Here is a 21,148-nt window from a genome sequence, read left to right on the forward strand (position 1 = left end):
TGAAGGTTCCAGGCCAGTGGAGTTTATTCACTGTTGTGGCCCCAGCCTAGGTTCCTCAATGGAAGCCACACCTTGAGCCTGGGGGTGTCTTGCTGGGGCAGGGGGTGTTTATGCCTGCCACCCCCCAGGCTCACACCTCATAGAGGATCACAGGGAAATCCACGTGGATGCGGGGGTGATCCAGCTTCACGGTGCCCTGCCATGGAAACAGAGGCTAGTGAGGGCCGGCTCAGGGCCCCTACTCCAGGAAGCCTTCCTGTTCCTCCCAGCTCCTCCCCCAAGAGCCCCCACCATGACAGCAGACCCCATCTGGGTCTACCTTCACACATTCAACACAGGCTCTGTGACCACTGCCCAGCCCCTCACCTGAGGAATCAGGTTCTTATGCACCCGCCTCAGCTTGGCCCGCTTCTGCCCGTTCTTGGTGACGATTGTCTCCTCATAGAATTCGTGAGCCAGATCCCCATCCTCGTCATAGAACATGGAGCTGTGCAGAGGGAGAGGGGAACAGGCTGGGCTGGAGCCCCACACTAGTCATGGCAAATGCCATAGAGCACAGGGAAGTATGCCCTCCCCCAAATGGGGAAGAACAACCTTGGTGGGAGAAAGGGAGGTTAATATGCCTGGAGAATCCCTCACTTAGGATCTGGGTCCACTAGAAAGTGGGGAGTGGGGTGGTGGCCAGTGCTACTCTGTCAGACCCTAAGAAGAGAGGCCATACCAAAACGTCACTGGTTTGTTCAGCAAGAGTAGCCGTTCCATCAGGCCCGTGCCTTCACCCAGGACTTCTAGAGTGAGAAGGATGGTGGCCTGGGTATGCTGGTCTCACTCCAGAAGACACTGCTGGCCCAAGGCCAAAGCCTGAGATAGCAGATGCCTGAGCTAGGAGGGAGCCTGAAGGAAAAAAGGCTGCATCCTCCCCGGTCCAGGTGGCTGATGCAACCAAACTGCCATTGTTGGGGTCCCCCTAGATTCTACATCCAAATTCCAGCAACACCTGAGCAGCAGTCCCCAGGGCCCATCAGATCCAGGCCGATCTAGCGCTCCTATCTGGGCCCCTTGGGGGAGGGGAGAGGTCAGTGCCCCCAGATCTGGGAAAACATACCTGGGGTGAGGGTCTTTTTCCCTAGATCCCAGCCTCAACGCTAGGGCCCAGTCCTACTCTCCCAGCCACTACCCAGACAGGTCCAACCCTACCACTGTGGGGAACGGAAACAGACAAAACAGAGGGTCATTCTCTTCTAGGGAGAACTGGGGGTGAGGGAGAATAGGAGCCTTCATCTAGAAGGCTGGGATGGAAAGGATGAAAGGAAGAGGCTCTGGAGTCTCAGGGAGACCCTATCTTAGCTTTATCGTACGGAGGACCTGCCCAGGGACAAGCCTCAGGCCCACTCTTCTAGGGAGACCTTCAGAGCAGCCAGGCCACCAGGAACCGCCTGCTCGGCTTTCCCCACCCCTTGTTCCTATGGGGACCTGAAATATGGGAATCGTCCTGTCTCGGCTGTAGGGGGTACAGCGGCGGGAGCGCCCCATGTCGCGAGACGCCCAGCCGCCCGTCTGTCCTCCCGGAACCCCGCGCCCTTACCCGCGGCGCGTGAATACGAAGGGGGGCACGACTCGGCCTCGCGGTCGCACCAAAGCTTGCTCAGCGACCGCCGCCTCTGGGCCACCGCCCCCCGCCGCCGAGGTGAAGGGCCACAGGCCCCGAGCTTTGGAGCCGCTGGCGCCCATGTCAGGGCCGCCGGCGCATGGCGGGCCCCGCGGTAACTTCGCTCTTACAAGGCCTTCGGCGCCACCATGCCCTGCCTGGGCCTTGGCTTGCAGATGCCGCCGCCGCCGCTGCCGCCGCCTTCCGCAGGCTCCGCTGTCTCCACGGAAACCTCACTTCCGCTTCCGAATGCGCTGCATGCTGCCCCCTCTGATTGGCTGCTTCTCTCGTCGGTCCGCGGGGTGGGACCAACAGCCGCCCTCAGATGCTAGGTACCCCAGCATGCACCGCAAGACGTCAGCTCCCAGCAGGCCATGCTCTATCCAGCTCGGGCAGCTCCCACCAGGGAAAGTGGTGGCTGTCCCCTCCGCCTGGTTTCTTTGGCTTGTATGGCGGCTCTGATGTCCCCGACCCCTAGAGGTCAGGCTCAGCGGACCTGCCCAAGCACCGGGTACCTCCCCCAAACCAGCACGTTAGGGCCCGACTCCAGGCCGGACTGGTCAGTGCCCATCTGGCTTCTATCCCCATACCTTTTTTGCCATCCTCAGTTGTGGCATGTGGAGGAGAAACTGAACCTAAATAAAATTAAGGAATTGGCCAATGGTTGTATATCTACATTCAGGGGCCAAAGAACTTCAAATTCAGTGTTCTTTTGAAACCCACCAGAAGCCTTGCTTTATGGTTTGTGGACACTAACCTTTGGTACCATGACCAGTGTCTGGTCCACAACAGTATCTCAGTATTTGGTGAAGCGCCTTCCACAGCATGGAGTGTGTGGTTTCTCTAAGCTCTGGCAGTTGATGTTCTTACCCCCACTACAACCTTAGCCACAGGGTTTGAGTGATGACTGAGTACATATCCACATAACCACATCCTTCACAGATTTGTCCCATGGTACCACTCAAAAAGTTACTGTGAGTCTGTCCATCAATCTTGGCAGCCACTGGCATGTGGGGCAGTTGCAGATGAGGGCCCATAATAAAGAGTCCAAAAGCAGGAGAATTCTTAAATCTTTATTTAGCCAATTTTCTCAGACCCCAGGCCCTGATGACTATTACCCCCACCCCTTTCCCCACAGGAGGCATTCAGCTGAGGCCACAAAATAGTACATACATTCGCACACATCATCAAAAATACCCAAGGGAAAGACCCTGGCTTTGACTGGCAAACAAGGCACAGACACCTGGGCCAGTGCCCACATTCACAGAGAGCCTGGCCCAGGGACATCCTCCTTGGAGGAGGCAGAGGCACTATTGCTGCACCCTTAGCCAGCACTCCCTGACCTGAAGGTGTGTGAGGGGTCAGAGGGTGCTGGAGAGGGAACCCTAGACTCTTCCTTGATGCCTGTCTTATCTTGAACACCCACCCTTGGTTCTGATAGGGCTATCCTGAGACACCCCCCTCCCCCATCCAAGACCCAAATCACACAACCGTTCTGCATAGACAAGGGCCCTCATCCCTGCAAACGACCCTATTCTGTTTGTACAGTCTCCAAGATTCTCAAATCTGAGACAAATTTAAAGAGACTTCTGTCTCCTCTACCCCTGCTGCAAGCCTGGAGCAGCTTCCCAGGGCAACCCTGGCCCACCATGACCCAGTACACGACAGGCAGAAGGGTGAAGAGTCATGCTCTGCTCCACCCACTGGTGGACACAGGGGGCCAGCTCCTTCGCTGTTCTCTGGGCTCGTTCCCCCCAGCAAGAGAGGGCCTCCATGCACACTCATTCCTCAGGCCACAGGGGCCTTTGCACACTCACACGGCACGCCCTTAGCGCTGCCTACTCTCCTCCTTCCACCCCGGGGTACAAGAGGTCACCCCAGGGGGCAGGCGTGCAGGGCTTCCTGAATCTTCTGGCGACAATAGGAGTACTTCTGCAGGATCTGGCGGAGGTGTTCCTCTTCTTCCCGCTGCAGGATGCGCAGAAAGTTGTGTAGCTCAGGCATGCTGAAAGCGTCCCACTGGAGGGGGAGAAGGGAGACATAAGCTACAGCAGGCACTACCAAGTTGGCAGGCTCTCCCCAAAGACGACGACTGCATCACAATCATGCAGCTAGGATGGTGCCTTCCAGTGTCAGGTTCCTACCTGAATGGTCTGTGTTAAGATTCCCAACAACAATACATAGAGAAGATGGGTCCCACAAAGTAGGGCAGTGATCTCACGGACAGGCAACCAAACCAATGTTCTTTAGCTACCTGTGGACAGGTCATGCCTACTTTCTCTGAGTTTAATCTCACTCTGCAGAGGCACTACCTTGGAGCCAGACAGCTTCCCGGTAAAAAGTTCTCATGCCTAAAGAGGGGCACCTCCATGATGTCCTGTGTCTATCTGTGTGGCTGTGACCTGGCATGAGATCACCATGCCATCAGATGGACTCCTGCATCTCCTAAGGACTTCCCATGACAGGGAAGAGCAGTGCATCAAGATAGTTCTTCCTGGTTTCCTGAGGCAAGCCCTAGACCTTGGCATGAATTTCCTGGAAACCTCCACTTTAGCTGCAAGGCTCACGCACTTCTGCAGAGGCTTTGCAGGGCTTGTCCGCAGCCCTGTTGCTCCTTTAGGTCTTATGGTAGCTGCAACCCTCCAGTCCTGCCCAGTCACACCCAAGAAACTAAGGAGAGCTGTTACTCACGTTCACCTCCCCAGAGTCATTCTCCTTCAACACAAAGCTTAGGGCCTTCTCACTGGGCCCTGCAAGGAGCCGGAGGCGTAGGGGCTGCTCATCATCTGACAGCTTCCGGAGGTACACTGTGAGCCAGGCAGAGGGAAAGGAGGGTTTAATTAGAGCCAGGCACAGCCCCCTCAGCTCCTGCATGCACAGGCGCATGTATATATACCCTCACACATGGTGGGATGGGGTGGGAAGCCCACCTTGGCCCTGGCGCTCAGCTCGCTCAAAGAGTGCAAACTTGCGAGGGTCATCCACCACCAGGAACTTGCGCAACAGGGCCTCAATGACCTCGCGTGCCCGTGTGCGTGACAACACGTGCAGGTGCTTGACAGCATCCTTGGGCAGGTAGAAGGAGGTGCGGCGTTTCACAGCTGTGCCCCGCCCTGGGCCGCGCCGGGCATCCTGCAGGGAGGGTGGCTTCTTGCTGGAGGGAACGGAGACAGGGCGCACCAGCTTCAGTTGAACCTTGATGAAGCCTGTGTAGGAGCCATCCTTGTTCTAAAGAGGAAAAACCAAACTATGACTAGGTGCCAGGTAAGACGGAACAGGACTGGACACTACCAGTCCGCTTGGGGCTAGGGTGGGTGTGAATAAATCACTGCTTGGGCCTTCCCAATAATACCTCAGCTGTGACCTTCTGGGCATCAGGCACATGGCTGGGTTCCTATCTCTCTCCAAAACAGGCTGTCAACTCACCAGGCTCATGAACAAGTTGCTGTTGATCTGGCCATTGTACTCCTTGATCTTCTGCTCAATCTCAGCTTGAGAAAGGTCAGGTGTCTCCCACTCCACGGGCTCATCCTGAAAGATGGGCAGACATGGAGCGATGACCCTCACAGAACCCATTCCTCTGCAATGCATGTCACAGGCAAGAAGATAAACTCTGGGTGGACCACTCTGTAAAATGGCCTGTGGGCAGCCTTTGGAAACTGACAACACAGTTCATGGCCTGATGAGAGGAAACCATCACAGCTCCTGGTTCTGTATTCTATGGAGACAGCCAAGGCAGAATCATTTGGCTTCTCTGCTGCTGGCCTGGAGTCTCCTCAGCCCTGGGTAAGGGTCTAAGAACACCTTGAAATCAAGGCCAGGATAAGATCAGGGACTCAGAAGGAACAGCTTGATCTCAGCACCCTAGCTGGGTGGGGTCAAAGTGTGTCCTGGAGAAGGCAGTTCACTTCGCCTCTCTGCCTTGGCCAGGACTCACTGCAGGGCGAGAGGTACGGGATTGGTGCACACCAGGAGACCAGCCACCAGGGGGCAGGCGGAGAGGGGCAACTGCTACAACCTTAACACTTGGTGGGGGACTTGGGCCAGGCCTACATGTCTCAGTCATAGTGAGAAAGCCACTGTGACATGCCATTTGATCTTGACCCAAGTTGCACAAAAGGCAGCTTCAGGCCAGGCTCCAATCCACCAGAGGTGGACATGGGCAGTCTTCTAGTGGAGCCTGTCCCACAAGTGCCAAACAGGGAGGCTTATGCACCTCCTCCCTGCTGTCTAGAAGGTTTAGCCCAAAGATTTTAGTTCCACCACTCAGCCCTTCCCCTTGTTCCTCCAGGGACTGGATTCTTATCTGAAGGGTGGCGTGTGGGCCAGGGCTTCAGCCAAACTCCCTTGTCTCGTTGCATCAGCCTTACTTCCTGTTGACGTCAGACAGGCCCTAGTAGGAGTGGGAGTGTCACAGACTCAGCTGAGATCATCACTGACCAATGCGCTGTCCCAGAGAAGTTCCCATCAGAAGGTCTTCTGCAGAATAACCTTAACCTTCTGTTCAGCTTTGAGCCCAGGACAGCCAGACTTCTTCCTGACTACTGCTTTGGAGTCCCCTAAGCTTAACCATCTGATGGCTCAGATGGTAAAGAATCTGCTGGCAATGCAGGAGACCTGGGTTCGATCCCTGGGTGGGGAAGATCCCCTGAAGAAGGGAATGACTACCCACTCCGGCATTCTTGCCTCGGAAATCCCATGGACAGAGGAGCCTGGCAGGCTACAGCCCAAGGGGTTGCAGAGATTTGGACACGACTGAGTGATTAACGCTTTCACTTTCAAGCTTACACCATCTCATGAGAACAATAGGAAGGACAGATGAGGGAGTAGAGTAGAGTTCACAGCCTTTTAGCAATATGCTCTTCACCTAGTACCTGCAGCTGTTCAGCTGTCAGCAAGTTGTTGACACTGAGGACTGAGGCTCTGGAGGAGGGGTGGGAACCAAAGCCTATTTGCTTCCCCAAGCTTCCAAAAGTCTCGTACATGGAAAAGAGCATTGAGAAGTGAAAAACTCTAGCAGAGACCTTGTTCTAAACTTCGTAGAACTGGTAAGAACAAATGGTCTGGATCCTGGAAAATGAGGGATGTGGGGTGGGGGGGTGGTGATAAAATGATGGCTAGAGGGGCTGGGAATAAAGGATGGATGTGTTTGTTCCACCAAGAAGGATTTTGGACAAGGCGTGCCTCAGGGGAAAGGAGTGTCAGGATGGAAGAGGTGCTAGGGACAGGAGGAAAGCTGAGGAGAATCTAGTGCCAGGGCAAGAAGGAAGAGAATTCTATTTACAGAACAGGGTGATCAAAGGGATGCTACTCACTTATTCCCTTCCTTATGATGGATGGCTCTGAGCTCTAGCCTGGGTCTTCCCTCTTCCCTTCCTGGGTTGTCCAAGAGCCCCGAACTGGGATGCAGTGACCTCAGTTCCAGCCCCTTCCCTTCTCCAGGTGAACCTCCCTCAAGGACTTGGGACTGGAGGTACTGTACTGTCCTGCCAGGACTCTAGAGGAGAGAGTTTCATTTTCCATTTTCTAAAGCTGACTGCTGGAGGAGAATTCCACAAGTTGTCCCAGAGGGACATACAACAGGACCTTGGAATTTCCCTTCTGCTGCACTCCAGCCACTCACCCTCTACTCTGCCACTATCCAGAGTGACTGATGGTTTTTTTTTTTTTTTAATTTATTTTTAACTGAAGGATAATTGCTTTATAATATCATGTTGGTTTCTGCCAAACATCAACATGAATCAGCCATAGGTGTATATATCTTACGTACAACTTGGGACTCCACAGCCTGCTTTTCAATTGGTTAGTGTCTTGTGGTTTTTCTCACCTTTCCACAACGGAAAAAGGCTCAGGCCTGAGTGACACAGGGACAGTCCCAGGGATCCACCCTCAAACTTTGCACCCAAACTCTGGACTGAGCTTTCAAGGTATAGAATTTTCATCTAAATAATCACCCGTAACCCCTTTCTCTTGGCTCACGTAAGGAGTTCTGCCCCACTGCTGCCAGGCATACTGAACTTCACTTCATGGTCGCCATCTCTCTTTCCTGCGCTTCTGAGATGCACCAGCTCTGAGCCTGGGGGTCACACCCATGGCACACAGCACAGAGGTCTCTGATGATGGGACATCTGCGGGGCTCTGAGAGGCGCAGTTGCTCCAGGACACCTTACAGTCCTAGATTAGTAATTCCCATCTCTTGATCCCTCTCAGGGCATTTTACAATCTAGCCTTTCCCACCTTTCCTGGGCCAAGTGCTCCTGAATGCTGACAGTCCAAAACAAGGCTTCCTTCCTGGCCATTCCCAGATGCCCTGGTCTGCTCTTGATTTTTCTATGTATGCTGCCCAAGTGAGTACTCCTGGTTCACTGCAGAGGAGGGGAGACTCAGAATCTTCCACATTCCAGCAGCTGGCGACAGGCCGGGACTGGCAAGAGGTGGGGACCAAGCTAGCTCCATCCAGGAGTGGAAATGGAGGGGCCTGGACCTTCCTTTGCCTCTCTCCTAAACACACTTCTCAATTCCCGGCGAGGACTCCTCCCCCTCCACTTCCTCCAGGTCCCCCAGAGAAGGGGTGGGAGCGCCCACACGCGGAAATCGAGGCGGTAGTCTAGACTGCACAGTCAGCCTTAGTAAGGGGTGGATAATGCCTGTCACTGGTCTACCCCAAGCCACTCAGCTGCTTCTCCTGGTTCAACCGGTCTGTGATAGAAACAGCAAGGGCTCGGCACCCAGTACCGATGTGCTGAAAGCCCGACACATGGTCCCGAGGGCTGGCCCCGGTCCGATTCGAGATCCACGCTGACAGGAGGGCGGAGCGGCCCACAAACTCTCGAGACTGCAACGTACCGGGGAGGGGCGGGATCCCAGCGCGGGATCCCAGGGCGGCCCCGCCCGCCTCCCTCAACCCCCGGTCCCCACCTGGTCCCGACGCGGCCTGCGCGCCAGCGAGGTACGCGCAGTGAAGTACTGCTCGAGCTCTGAGTCCGAGTCCTCCTGGCTGCAGTAGCCACTGCTTGTCGTGCTGTTCCAGGTCATCTCGAAGGAAGGCGTTCCCGCGTCCGGCTCACCCATCGCCGCGCCCGCCAGCCCGCCAGCCCCGGTGCACCGGTAGACTCCCACCACCGCCCCAAGCGCGTGTGCGCGTGCGCGCCCGTATATGAGTATGCGTGCGCCGGAACCCGTGTCCGCGCCGCAACCGTTAACACTGAAACGTAGACAGCCAGGATCTAGCTGTCGTCTCATTGGAGGAGGAATGTAGGAGGGCGGGGTCACACACGCCTCGCCTCCAAGAATGATCTCAGCCCTGGGGCAGCTCAGTTCAGCGCCGCCTCGCAGGCCCCGCCTCCCAAGGGACTCTGTGGGGCTTGTGCGCGTGTGCACCAGCGTGGCCTCGAGGCCGGATGCAGCTGCGGGAAGGTGCGGAAGTTGCGCTTGCGCGTAGTCTGGGCGGCTCCGGGCGGTTAGGGCCGAGTCAGCACCCCCCCGGCACCCCTTGGAGCCCGCGCGCAGAATTAGCCACTCTCTGTCGCCGGGAAGTCGGCTATCAAAACGTTTATTGCGTGTAGCGCCGGGCGGCCCTAAGGAACGCCTGCAATGTGGCCCACTCGTCCACGCATCCCTGCCTTGCCCGTAAGCTCCCCGGTCCCGCGCTCACCACATTCGTGTCCCGCTCCAGCGCCGGTTCCCAGCCCAGGTCCCGGGGCCCGCAGCAGTCTAGGGAGACGAGCGCGCGGCAGCGGTAGTGGCAGGTGAACTTGCAATCTGCAGAGAGGCCTGGCCGTGAGGTGGAGGAACCCCAGCACCAGCTCGGAGGCGCGTCCCGGGGACAGAAGCGAAGCCCCGGGATGAAGGCCGTTGCTCATCGTTTTCTGCGTGACCGGCCTTATCTCAGTCCCCGTTAATACCCACTGCCACTCAGATTTTAGAGTTGGCTCCCCGCCCCCCGGCCCGGCGCCTAGAAACTGGCAGGAAGACATGCTGTGAGGGATCCAGGCCTGCTTAACAGTTGGATTTCTAACGCCTAGGGCAGAACTTCCCCTTCCTCATTATCAGCGTCCCTCCCTCCTCCCATTTACTGGAGGGGGAAACAAAAAACTTTTAACTCAGTGCCCCCTCGAGTCATTTTTCTCTATTCCCCTTACACTCAAAACTTACCAACACTGGTCTCTTAATTCCTCGCCTTCATCGTCTACCCATTCCAGTCAGTCTTGCTCCCCTCCCTCCAGGAAACTCAGAGACCACACTGCGGAATGCGGTGGTCACTTCTTCACCTTCGAGCATCGTCAGATGCTTGCTCTCTGGATACCCCGGGGGCCCTCACTACCGCGGTTTTCCTCCCACCTCACTGTAGCCCCTGCTCAGGGGGCTTCAGCTCTGTTTCAGCTTCCAGAACTAGTGGTGGGGTGTCTGAGGCCCAGTCCTGACCGCTTTTCTGTGTACACTGACCTACCTTAGATCCAAGGCTTCCATCTGACCTCCTCCTTGAGATCAAATTCAGTGTATCAGTATCTTCATTTGGATGTCCAATAAACATTTCAACCAGACATGGCCAACATTTAACTCACTTTCCTACTCCTTTTAATTCTTCACTTCTCCTCACCCCTGCCTTTGCCAGAGTTCCTCAACTCAGCAAAAAACAAAAACCAAAACAAACCACCCCAACTCATCCTTGATTCCTGTTTCTGCCTCTGACACACACCCAAATTGTCATGTTTTTCATTTCCATGGCCACTTTATTTCTCCTTGGGAACACTGCTATCTCGCAGCCCTTGTTCATGCTTTGTATGCTGCCACAAGTCCCATACTCATCCTAGCTGAATAAAGACAAACTCCTGTACTAGATGAGAGGGTCTCCATCACACACAGGCTTGGGACATCTTCCCTAAGTTCCTAAATGGGCCAGAGCAGTGATTTTCAACCCAGGCTACACATTAGAATGACCTGTTTTTAAAAGTCGCTGGTACACTCTCAGTGACCTGACTGATTCAACAGGTCTGCAGTAAGATCCAAGGGTAGGGGTTTGAAGGGCTGTAAAAGCATCCCAAGTGATTCTAGATGGTGTATGGCCAGTGAGACAGCAATCTCAGCTTGCTGGTGATTTCTGGGAGGGCAGAAGCACCAACTGGTGTGTGGTTGTGTTTCATGTTTTAGCAGCTGGTTGACTGGACCTGCAATAGGTATTTGCTAAAGACAGACTCAAAACTCCTGCTTGCAGCCCTGTGCCCAAGTTTCTGACTATTTCCAGGCCTTCTCCCATAGGTGGGTAAGTTCCCTTCACCACAGGGATTCTCCTGGGGGACTTGGCAAGTGAATCTTTCCAAAGGGGCAGGTGTAAGAATGTGAGCCCAGAGACTGACAGGCACAAGCCTTTCTCAAGGAGGGCCAAGGCGCTGGTTAAACTTGAAAGTAGCACCTTGTTATTTACAGACAAGCTCCTCTGCCTAACTCTGTCTCTAAGGCAGGTGGAGCTTGGCAAGGTTATAAACTATCAGCCCACACTCTCTTGTGCTATGGGGCAAAGGTAACGGACCTGAAACGTGGGGACCGTCCCCCCGAACCCCTCCATCGCAACTTGGCCGTCAGGGACGGGTCTGTCCCTTGGCTGCCCGTTTCGCTCCCGCCAGCTCTTGGGTCCGCTACTCACGCGCGCACTGCAGACCCTTTCGCACGACGCCCCAGATGAAGTCGCCACACAGGTCACACCACGTGTGCGTAGCGGGCCCCGCGGGCTGGAATCGGTGGCCCCGGCCCGGGACCTGCTGCCTTGAGGAGTTGCGCGCTGTGCCCGGCGCGATGCGCAGTGCATTGGCACGCTCAAGCCGGGTGCGGCCCGGAGCGGCGCACCGTTCGGGTGCCAGTTCCCGCAGTTCAATGAGCTCAGGCTCAGCGGACATGGCCCGATCGGGCCGGGTCTCCGGCCCGTTCTGGGAGCTAGCGAGCGCGGGGCGGGCGGGGCCGCGGGGCGGGCCCCGATTTGGCACCGCCTCCAGGATTCAGGCAGAGCGGCGGGAGAGCAGAGGAGAGCGGCGCAATGGAAACCTGGGCACCCGCGCTGTGTCGGCCCACAGGCGGAATGGGACGGCGGGTGCGGCTGGGGGCTGCTGTCTCAGAGTCCCCGCCCTCCGTTTCCTATCCTCCCTTCATCCAGCGAGCCACTCCCCTCCTCTTTAACAACCACGACGACCTCAAGGGGTCACGCGGAAACAGGCGTGTTTGTGGAAGCTAGTTTTACTTTACAGTACTAGAGGAAGAGGGTCCCCACATCCGGCCCTTGTCCCCCCCGCCCAGGCCTTCTGCCCCAGCTTGGGGAGGCTGCACCCTAAGCCAACCCGCCTGATAGAGCAGGAAGTGGGGAGCGCTTAGCTGGGGGGAGATGGGTCAACAGCTCTTCCCGCCTGCTATCCTCACCACCCGGGAGGTTGGGGCACTTGCAGAGGCCAGACTGAGATCCAGAGGTTTGCGGGGGGGACACTCGAGTGGGTTGTACAGCATGGGTGGTTGGCCCTTAGCAGCTGCAGCCTTCACTTGGCTCTGTCCCCCTGGGCCGCCAGGACACAAGCCTTTCCATGCGTCTCCCAGTGCTTGACTTGGCACTCCCTGCAGGCAAACGGGGCCGGTGAAGATGCAGTGCTCCGAGGGGTATGGGAGTGGGACTTAGGGGCCCAAGGTCCTAGGATACCCTCACCTGCAGCAATACCACTCATTCTGGCACCGGGAGCAACGCTTGGAGGCCTCTGCACTGCACGAGGCACAGCGGGGCCGCTCTGGAGCCACTGCCTCGAGCACATCCAGCCTGTAGATCTTAGCCCACCTGGGAAAAGGGTCCGGAGGACTTGGCTGGACCTGTGGGTGGGGGGACGGGAGCAGCCCCGCCCACACCCACGCCTGCTGCCTCCCTTCTCCCCCTCCTGCTGGCTCAGCAGGCCTCACCTGCGCGCCTGCAGCCTCAGGTCCTGCTCCGAGGGGCTGAATACCTGCCGCAGCTGATGCTTGGCGATAGCCTGCCACTTGCCTTTGTTCTCTCGCTCTAGCCGCTCCCAGATTTCTGGGATCTGGGGAAGAGAAGCAGAGAGTGGCAGGGAGGAGGAGCTGGTCAAGTGAGCAGTGGTCCTGACCAACCAACTTCCGAGAGCTTACCTGTTCCAACACCAGGTCCTTTTTAGGGGGCTGGGCTTCAGTCAGGGCCAGGTGGGCCAGGAAAGCTTGCAGGTCTGCCAGGCTGGGCAGCTGGTCCAGCAGTGTGTCTGTGAGGAAAGCCCGGAGCTGCAAGGGTGTCCAGGGGAGGCCAGTGTGAGGCGGTGCTGACCAAGAGGGCTGAGGAACAGCGAGGGCCTGGGCTGGGCTGGGCTGGACTGGGCTGAGGGTGCCAGTGGGACCCAGGTCCCACTAGCTGCTGTTATCACCTGGGACCCAAGGTGTGGAGAGAGGGCTGCGGCTGAGATGGGCGGGCAAAAATAAACATCAAGGGTGACCTAGGGCAGGGGCTGTGGACACTCATGTGGGAGGAGTTCCCTACCTTGAGTAGCTGTCCTTTGGCAAAGCTTGTGAGGCAGTAGCGGGCCCGGGCCTCAGGGCTTAACAGCAGGTTGTATAGAGCGATCCACACCTGCCCATCCAACTTGCTCAGCTTTTGCTGCTCCGAGGGGGTCACTGTCTGCCAACGGCCACTCTCAAATTGCTGCAGCTTGCCTGGGAAGAGGAACCAACACATGGGGTGCAGGTATTGCATGCGCTTTGAATGACCCAGCTGTATGGGCCACAGGACATGCCCACGCTGGGGTGGGGCTCACTTCAGAGCAGCGTGACTCCTCAGTAGTGGACACACAGGTCTTGCCTGCGACAGAGTCCAGGTCTAGGCCCACTGTGGGTGAAACATCCTGGTATTCTCTTTGGGCAAGGGGGCAACGTTTATCTGACTGCAAGTTGCCCACCCCATCAATCCTGGAAGATGTCCTGGAAGCAGTGAACTGGGGCTTAGGCGGGTGGAGGAGGACCTTACCTCCTTCCTGCCGGCTCCAGGGACTGTGCTCCAGTAGTTCCACCAGGAGACAGGGCAGGTTGTGGGTGCTGAGCATGCGGTTCAAGGTGCTCAGAGAAAGGCTAGGACGGGGGTAGGGAGGTGAGCGGAGGTGACAGGCCCAGGCTCCCAGCCCCCCACTGCAGGCCCCAGGCCTGGCTGGGTTGCCCACCTGTCCACACAGTCTGTAATGTAGCGCAACACTGAGAGGGCCTTCAGTGCGATCTCAAATTCCATCAGCTCTGCCTGCTTCTGCAGCTCCTGGGGTGGGGGGTGGGGGGGGCACATGGTGTTCAAGCCAAGGGGCGCTGGGGTCTAGCCCTTGCCAACCCCAGGGAACCTCAGCCCACCTGCATGGGGGTGCTGTGCTGGGACTCCTCCTCAGGGGGAGCACCACGGCCACCCTGGGCCACCAGGAGAGTCAGTTTGCGGTGGCAATAGTCCACCAGGTCCAAGACGGTGTCCTTCGCTGACTCGCACACCTCCTGAAGGGCAAGAGGAGGGGAAACGTCCTGGCTCTGATGCTCTGGCCACGCAGACACAACCCCCTTGCCGCCAGACTCTCGCCAAGGGCAGTAGCCAGTGGGCAGGGCTGCTGCCTCACCTTGTGGAAGAACACTGTCTCCAGGAGGTTGATGATGGAGGCTTCATGGTGTAACTGTCACATAAAGAGAAGGGTAGGGCCCGGAGCTGCTGAGAGCGGGATACGGCCTACCAGCCCCCCTCTCTGGTCCAGGGCCCTCTGAAGGGGCGGGCGGGGGGTATGCACCGATGGCCCAGCTCACCACCATGTAGATGGGAAATGTGTTCTGGGGCTTGAAGTCCTCCAGCTTGCACAGCACAGGGAATACCTTCTGCTTCCACATCTCCACTGCAATCAGCTCTTCCACCAGTGTCGGGATCTTTGAGGGGGAGGGCAGAGGACAAGCGGTGAGATGGGCCTGTCTTGGCCTGCCAACAGGTCAGCCCAGTTCAGCCCTCCTCAAACTCCTCTGGACCCCTAGTCTCTCCTATGCCCCATGAATTCCTTCCCAAACTTCTCTCCTGCACCTTGACTCTTCATTTCCAGCTGCCTCCAACACCTCTGGGGGGGTCTCCATGCCCCAAGCTTCACATGGATTGGTCCTTGCCTTGTCCCCAGGCTGCCATGCTCCCTCTGCACTTGAGCCCTTGTCCCCTCGCCCCCATCCAAGTGCACCCTCAGGCCAGCCCTCCTGCTCACGCCTCCTGCTCGTGCCCTCTCTTGTCCTTGTTCTCTGATCTTCGGAGGCTTTTGTGTGCCTCGGCCTCACACTTTTCTCAGGTCCCTTCACAGTGCCCTATTCCTACCCCATCCCACCAGTAGGGGGCGCCACGTTTCCCTTGCAGAGGAACCCTTTTGTCAGTGATGATTCAGGTCGTCTACTGGTGACACCTCCTGGCTCACATTCCAGAAGAGCCAACTCCTGGTTTCTCACTCCCTCTCTCTCTCATGTTGGGGAGGTTGCCCCCTTCTATGCCAAAGTTCTACCCCACTTCACTGGGGGCCCCCCTCTAGCCTGACAGTCTAGTCAGGAATGCCTTTAGAACTTGGGCCCTCCCCCTACAGCCTAGGCTGTTCTAGGATCCAAGACTATCTCCCTAATCAACTTGCACCCTGCTCCCCACCAGGCACGCCAGGGTCCTGTCCCACAGGGGTGCTAAATCAAAGGTGTAACACACTCTTCTTTCTCCTTTGGGGAGGACCGAGGTGCCAGTCAGAGGGAGGTGTAGGCACCCAGTTCCTGAGAAGGTAGAGTGGTGGTGGGGTGTGGGGTGGTGAGAAGGCAGAAACCCTGCCTATGACTCCAGCGTACCTTCCCATGGGTGACCAGCAGCTCCTGGATGGGCTCGCCCTGGCCGGCCGTGGCATCGAGGATGGCCTGCATGTTCAGTTTCTCCAGGTTCTCATGCTGCTGGTTCCACCTGCCCGGGGTGTGTGTGCATGTGGGAGTGCACATACGTGCAGTAGGAGTGGGGGTCGGGGCTGGGTGCTATTGAAGCCTAACCCGATTCTGAGGGGTCCAAGGTGGCCCAGGACCATATAACCCTATCTCAGAGAGCTTTACCTCCCCACCGTAAGGGCCCCTCCACACTGGGCAAACCCTCCCCCTACAGGACTCTGGCCCACACTCCCCCAACTCAAGGACTCTAACGCCATGACGCCACCTGACCCTGTATTCAGCGGCCTCACCCTCTGGAGCCCATATCGCGCAGCTGTAAGCTGCGCAGTCCCCGCACTAGCACGTCAGCCTCGCCCGGCAGCAGCAGCTCCAGGTCGCCCATGTCTCCGCAACGGACCGAGAGCGTGAAGGTGGGGTCTGGCTCTCCACGGGCAGCAGCTGGCTCTGGGGTGGCGATGCTGCTGACACGCTCGGGGACCACGGTCTCCCGCGGGGCCGAAGTCTGGGACTCTACGGTTGCAGAGCGGTGGCTGCGCGTGAGTCCTCGCCACCATGGAAACGGTAAGCTCGGCGCCTGCGCAGTGCGACCTGGGCCCCGCCCCTGCTGGTTCCCCACACGCCAGCGTCTTGCCTTCCAGCCAGGCTGCGGGCAGCAACTCTTCGGACTCCTGGAGCTCTCTCCCTCACAAACGGCTGCAGCTCGAGAGTTCCGGACTCCTGCGCCCTAGGCCTCCTCCTCAGATGGACGTCAAGTCGGCCCGCCCCACATCAGCTCTCCCTGTAGCTGCTCCCTCTCCGCCCGCGTTTGATGCTCTGACCTCCTCGTTCCAGCATTTCTGGCGTCTAGCTCCACCTCGTTGGCTCTACCCCCAAAATACTGCGCAGGGCTCACAACTTCTCTCCTGCCTAGTCCGGGCTGCCATTGCCTGTCATGTCACTGTTCCTGGACCCATTTCCACCCTTGACCGTCCTGAGTTTTCCCCTGCCTTGTAGCATGTGGGATCTTATTTCTCTGACCAGGGATCGAACCCCAGCCCTTCGCAGTTTAAGAGCCTGGAGTCCTAACCACTGGACCTCCAGGGAATTCCCACCAGGAGTCTTTTAAAGGTGTACATGAGGGACTTCCCCGACAGTTCAGTGACTAAGACTCCACGATTCTAATGCAGGGAGTGTGGTTTGATAACTGGTTGGGGAATTAAGATCCCACATGCAGCGTGGCCAGAAAAAAAAATTGTACACGAGACATTCCTTCCTCACATGACTGTGGATCTGGCTGCCTCTGGCCCTCAAAACATTGAATACTATGGTGGCTCAGATGGTAAAGAATCTGCCTGGTTCTGGAGAAGGAAATGGCAACCCACTCCATTATTCTTGCCTGGAGAATCCCATGGGCAGAAGAGCCTGGAAGGCTACAGTCCAAGGGGTCTTAAAGAATCAGACATGTCTGAGCCACTTGCACTTTCACTTCACGTAATGATTTTCAAGTCAAAACTCACTGTCATAATGAAGTTCTCTTTAAACATAAAAAAAAAAAAAAAAAGAATCTGCCTGGAGTGCAGGAGACCCAGGTTCAATCCTTGGGTCAGAAAGATCCCCTGGAGAAGAAAATGGCAACCTGCTCCAGTACTCTTGCCTGGAGAATTCCATGGACAGAGCAGCTTGGTGGGCTACAGTGCATGGGGTCACGAGAGTCGGACACCACTGAGCGACGAATAGATGTCAGAGAGATTTCAGATGTCCAAAGCAGCTTATCCATAGCTCTGCAGTCAGGCTTGTGCCTCCTCTCCTACCTCCCAACTTTGTTTCTTGCTCCTCTCCCCCTTGCCCTCTATGTTCCTGCCCCACGGGCTGAGCTTGGCTTCCTCACACATCCCAGAGCAGATTTTGATTCAGGGCTTTTGCACCTGTTACCTCTGCCTGGTATATTCTTCCTTCTTCAGGGTTTGGTTTACACCAGTTCAGCTAGGCCTTTCTTGCCCATCTAATACGGAGCAGTCTCAGCTCCTATCCCAACTCACTTTTCATCTCAGCTTTCTGATCCTTTCTTTCTGGCTGATTATTTTAGTTTATAATTAGTGGGCACTTTTACATGCCCATTGCCGGTTCCGCCCACCAGATGGCGCTCCAGGGTGCCAGGACCACAGCTATTTCATTCACTGCTGGTTCTCTCTGGTGGCTGGCTCAGAGGCAGTCTTCAATAAAGGTAGGTTGAAATGAATGACTTTATTTACAGAAACGAGGGTCAACCTTGGGACAGTATGGACTAGTTTTTTGGTCTAGTCCTCATGCACCAGGCAGGGCTTAGCAGAAGAGAGTAGCCATAGCTGCGTGCCTCATCCAGCCGCCACCAGGCTCACTTCCAGCAGATGATGATGTTGGGGTCGTTTTCCAGCCGTTCATCCAGCTCTTGGTAGCTCATGCCTGAATGGTGTGGTGGAGGTGAGGTCAGCAGCCTTGGTGGGGGTTGGCCACGCTGCCCTGACCCCACCTCAGCGGTCCTGCCTGCTTCTACCTGTCTTACAACAGATCTCATCGTAGCTGTGGCAGCCTGTGTAAAGCCTGGCGGGGTGGCTCCGCTCATCCCGAGACACCCGCACAGGATACTTCTGTAGTCGCCGGATGAGGTTCTTCATAAGCCCGAACTGGATCAGCTTTCTGGGATGAGTGTCAAGGAAGAAAGAGGTGATGCTCTGGGCCAGGCTTCCTTCAAGCCAGGCCAGTCTTCCCTCCGGTTTTGTTTCCATGACCAGACTGGCCACCAAAACCCACCACCTCCAGGAAGCCTTCCTAGATTAGCAGTGCCATGTGATTCTGCTCACTAGGAGTCTCCTGCTTTCTCTCTGACCCAGAGTTGCAGAGAGACACAGAGAGTGTACCTGCCCTCAGGCAAATCCCTCATGCTCCAGGGGGCCCCCACTGACCGTTCATCAACGTGCTGCAGCTGTTGGGGGTGGCGGCCAATGAGATCTCTCACAGTAGTGCCAGGGCTCAGGCTGCAGTACAACTGGAATACATCCCGGAGACTGGCCCTCTTGTGCCCTGCAGGCATCAAGGGTCAGCTCTCCAGGTAGCCCTGCCCTCCCTGAGATGGCCTCCCCCAGAGCCTGCCAATACCTTGCTTGGTCACGTAGGATAGACACGCCTCCTGCAGGGACTTGTCGTCCACCAGGTCCTGGACTTTAGGTGTTGGGCAGTACACATTGGAGTACTAGAGGGTAGTAGGCGGCACAGGGGCTTGAGTAAGGGGCTTGGAAGTCTGACACAGCCCCAGTTGGGCCCAGTCACATGATCCAGTCTCCACTTAATCAGACCCCAGACTCACCTACCTGGAGGATGGACACCAGTGTCACAACACCATAGTACCTGGGGGAAACAGTAGTGCTCAGCTTCTGAAGCCATGCCTTCCCAGCACCTACAATCAGGGCCCCTGGGTTCCTCCTGACTGGTAAACCTGTCCCGGATGTCACTGTTCCCCACTCACAGCAGGTTCTGGATGGCAATGCGCACCAAGTTGAGCTCCACGTCTGCCTCGGCTGATATCTTCTGGACATGGCGGAAACCGTCAATGTAGGGCAGGATCTGGGCAGGGAAGAACAGGTTCAGTAGAAGTGGGATGAGGCCAGGGCTGCGGCCAGCCACAGGTCATGATAGCCGGGGAGGGCGAGCACACCTGCTGTGTGGTGAGGTCCCACTGTGAGTTGAAGAAATCCTCCTTGTCTTTGGTAAAGACAGGCACATCATACTCCTGGGCCACAGGAGGGTCAGGCCGCTGCTCAATCACCTTCAAGTGGATGGTGTTGGACTCATCTGCAGGGGACCCCACCCATATCCTCAGTGCCAACTCTGCCAAGAGGCCCTCAATTACCGGGCAGTCCTCCCAGCCACCCTGGAGGCAGACAGGTGGCTCTGCATAGGACCAGTCTCCTCCTTTTATGGAGCAAGAGACTGAGGTTCATTCAGGGGAAGAAACATGCTCAGGGAGCAGAGCCAGAGAACTCTATTGGCCTCCCCCTCCCCAGTCCCATCATCCATTGGACCCTGGACATCATCAGCCAAGCTCATGGCTATTTCCTGGCCACCAATTTGTTCACCAGTCTTGTTCTTGACTGGGCCCACCTTCCCCTGCCACTTTTTCATCCCTCCTCGACCCCTCTGCTGTCCTTGCAGAGGCCAGGCCATACCGATGGGCAGAGTGCACCGGCCTGAGGCATTTAGCTCCTCCAGCAGGATGGTCATGATGGGCACCAACTTCTGCTTGCTCTCCTCCGTGGACACGAAGCTGCTCTCTAGCTGGATGGGGCATGGACAGCATGGTGGGCATACCCCAGGACCCTTGGCTGGCATCCTGCCCTCGCAGGTTCCCAGGTCTGGAGGGCTTTGGAGACATGCGAACACCTTTCCTAACTCTGCCTGCCCATCCACCCAAGCCCATCGTGTTGCAGACCTCCAGTGTGGTCAGGTAGCCAGCCAGCTTTTTGACGATGGGCTCAAGGGCACAGGTCTTGGCCTGGGCGTCACACACGAAGCCTAAGTTGAATAGCAGTGCGTTGCGGCTGTACTTCTTGTGCTCGATGCACACGGGGCAGCCTATCAGTTTCTTCTCCATGGCTGTGCTGGACAAAGGGAACAAGTAGGAACAAAATCGATCTCCTCCTGTCCCCATGTCTGTCCACTCCTCCTTGGGAGCCCTCCCTACTCCCCTCCTAGGGGCTCACACAGTGATGAGCCTGTTCTGCAGCTCTGGCTTGGTGATGATGTACACCTGGACGGTGTCAAACAGCTCACGGGAGATGAAGTCCTCGGGGACCTGTGGAAGGGAGTGACAGGAAGCCCCTTAGGGGACCTTATAACTAGGCAGAGTACACAGGGTGACCTTCAAGACCTAAGCTCTCTTCTCCAGGGATTCCCCTTTCTCCCATCCACCCAGGCCTACTCCACCTTTGTGTTTCCACACACACATTATGTTTTCACCTACCTCCTGGTTTTTGCATATGCTGTTCCCTCCTCCTGGCACACTCCTCCCACACCTAAATTTCTATGCATCCAGGGATACTAGCGGATCACCACTCACACCTCTCGTAGGACCTGGCACCTCCCTTGGGCCCACACAGCCCCATTTTCCACAATCACTGCCTATGCGATGTTTGTTTGCCTTGCCACACCGGGATCCCGGGACTGGGTTTGAATATACTTGTGGTTCACGATTCCCCGCGAACAAGGGAGCGGCGTGCCTGCGTGCAGCGGGGCACGGGGTTCCATCGCTTCCAGGCAACTGACTGAACTCCCAGGAGCGTCCCTCTAACCCCCATTGTCCCGCGAGCCCGGATGGCACCTGATAGGTGATCTTGGGTCCCAGCGTAGGGTGAAATTCGCTGAAGAATATGCATTCGATGCGGCAGCTGCTGCCCATGGCGCTAGTGGGGCCGAGGTCCGTAGCTGGCGCCTCTATTCCTGGGAGCACCTGTCAGGAACAGACCGGAGGCTTGGGCCGCCAGGTCAGGCACGCCTGCGCACCGATATACCCGTGAAGCCATCTGCTCAACAGCGCCTGCGCAGCGCAAC

The 21,148-nt window shown here is 56.9% G+C and overlaps 4 protein-coding genes across 6 annotated transcripts; all 4 read right to left on the reverse strand.

The window, feature by feature from the left end:
- Positions 1 to 1,956, reverse strand: TUSC2 (tumor suppressor 2, mitochondrial calcium regulator). Its single transcript, XM_043443437.1, has 3 exons — positions 1,586 to 1,956; positions 367 to 487; positions 1 to 196 (listed from the first exon to the last, which is right to left on the reverse strand). The coding sequence occupies exons 1-3, from the start codon at positions 1,729 to 1,731 to the stop codon at positions 131 to 133; spliced, it is 333 nt and encodes a 110-aa protein (XP_043299372.1). The 5' UTR covers positions 1,732 to 1,956; the 3' UTR covers positions 1 to 130.
- Positions 1,957 to 2,706: 750 nt separating this feature from the next.
- RASSF1 (Ras association domain family member 1) lies at positions 2,707 to 11,713 on the reverse strand. 3 transcript variants are annotated; one of them, XM_043443429.1, is made up of 6 exons: positions 11,292 to 11,713; positions 9,303 to 9,409; positions 5,075 to 5,179; positions 4,579 to 4,876; positions 4,340 to 4,455; positions 2,707 to 3,667 (listed from the first exon to the last, which is right to left on the reverse strand). In XM_043443429.1, the coding sequence occupies exons 1-6, from the start codon at positions 11,539 to 11,541 to the stop codon at positions 3,521 to 3,523; spliced, it is 1,023 nt and encodes a 340-aa protein (XP_043299364.1). In that variant the 5' UTR covers positions 11,542 to 11,713; the 3' UTR covers positions 2,707 to 3,520. The 3 variants fall into 3 exon arrangements, with proteins under 3 accessions (XP_043299364.1, XP_043299366.1, XP_043299365.1); XM_043443431.1 differs by lacking the exon at positions 11,292 to 11,713 and adding an exon at positions 10,098 to 11,146; XM_043443430.1 differs by lacking the exons at positions 9,303 to 9,409; positions 11,292 to 11,713 and adding an exon at positions 8,567 to 9,262.
- Positions 11,714 to 11,858: 145 nt separating this feature from the next.
- On the reverse strand, positions 11,859 to 16,474 carry ZMYND10 (zinc finger MYND-type containing 10). Its single transcript, XM_043443428.1, has 12 exons — positions 15,877 to 16,474; positions 15,500 to 15,608; positions 14,450 to 14,566; positions 14,269 to 14,322; positions 14,015 to 14,149; positions 13,837 to 13,925; positions 13,647 to 13,747; positions 13,164 to 13,336; positions 12,785 to 12,910; positions 12,578 to 12,699; positions 12,333 to 12,458; positions 11,859 to 12,244 (listed from the first exon to the last, which is right to left on the reverse strand). Exons 1-12 carry the CDS (start codon positions 15,966 to 15,968, stop codon positions 12,169 to 12,171), a joined length of 1,320 nt encoding a protein of 439 aa, XP_043299363.1. The 5' UTR covers positions 15,969 to 16,474; the 3' UTR covers positions 11,859 to 12,168.
- Positions 16,475 to 17,790: 1,316 nt separating this feature from the next.
- On the reverse strand, positions 17,791 to 21,046 carry NPRL2 (NPR2 like, GATOR1 complex subunit). The gene is made up of 11 exons (XM_043442441.1): positions 20,919 to 21,046; positions 20,302 to 20,393; positions 20,031 to 20,199; positions 19,768 to 19,876; positions 19,257 to 19,393; positions 19,068 to 19,165; positions 18,913 to 18,949; positions 18,701 to 18,794; positions 18,508 to 18,625; positions 18,099 to 18,241; positions 17,791 to 18,007 (listed from the first exon to the last, which is right to left on the reverse strand). Exons 1-11 carry the CDS (start codon positions 20,994 to 20,996, stop codon positions 17,940 to 17,942), a joined length of 1,143 nt encoding a protein of 380 aa, XP_043298376.1. The 5' UTR covers positions 20,997 to 21,046; the 3' UTR covers positions 17,791 to 17,939.
- Positions 21,047 to 21,148: the final 102 nt, after the last annotated feature.

This window comes from Cervus canadensis, chromosome 22 (assembly GCF_019320065.1).
Source record: "Cervus canadensis isolate Bull #8, Minnesota chromosome 22, ASM1932006v1, whole genome shotgun sequence".
NCBI lineage: Eukaryota > Metazoa > Chordata > Mammalia > Artiodactyla > Cervidae > Cervus > Cervus canadensis.

Coding starts and splice junctions, on each gene's coding strand:
- ZMYND10 (XM_043443428.1), bottom strand. CDS start 15,968: ATGGGCGACCTGGAGCTGCTGCTGCCGGGCGAGGCTGACGTGCTAGTG. Junction 13,926..14,014: donor AGCACAGCACCCCCATGCAG/GTGGGCTGAGGT, acceptor CCCCCACCCCAG/GAGCTGCAGAAGCAGGCAGA. Junction 12,700..12,784: donor AGGACCTGGTGTTGGAACAG/GTAAGCTCTCGG, acceptor TCTCTTCCCCAG/ATCCCAGAAATCTGGGAGCG.
- TUSC2 (XM_043443437.1), bottom strand. CDS start 1,731: ATGGGCGCCAGCGGCTCCAAAGCTCGGGGCCTGTGGCCCTTCACCTCG. Junction 488..1,585: donor TTCGTATTCACGCGCCGCGG/GTAAGGGCGCGG, acceptor CCCTCTGCACAG/CTCCATGTTCTATGACGAGG. Junction 197..366: donor ATAAGAACCTGATTCCTCAG/GTGAGGGGCTGG, acceptor TTTCCATGGCAG/GGCACCGTGAAGCTGGATCA.
- NPRL2 (XM_043442441.1), bottom strand. CDS start 20,996: ATGGGCAGCAGCTGCCGCATCGAATGCATATTCTTCAGCGAATTTCAC. Junction 20,200..20,301: donor CAGAACAGGCTCATCACTGT/GTGAGCCCCTAG, acceptor CCCTTTGTCCAG/CACAGCCATGGAGAAGAAAC. Junction 18,795..18,912: donor CACTGGTGTCCATCCTCCAG/GTAGGTGAGTCT, acceptor ACTACCCTCTAG/TACTCCAATGTGTACTGCCC.
- RASSF1 (XM_043443429.1), bottom strand. CDS start 11,541: ATGTCCGCTGAGCCTGAGCTCATTGAACTGCGGGAACTGGCACCCGAA. Junction 4,456..4,578: donor AGCTGAGCGCCAGGGCCAAG/GTGGGCTTCCCA, acceptor CCTGGCTCACAG/TGTACCTCCGGAAGCTGTCA. Junction 3,668..4,339: donor ATGACTCTGGGGAGGTGAAC/GTGAGTAACAGC, acceptor CTCCCCCTCCAG/TGGGACGCTTTCAGCATGCC.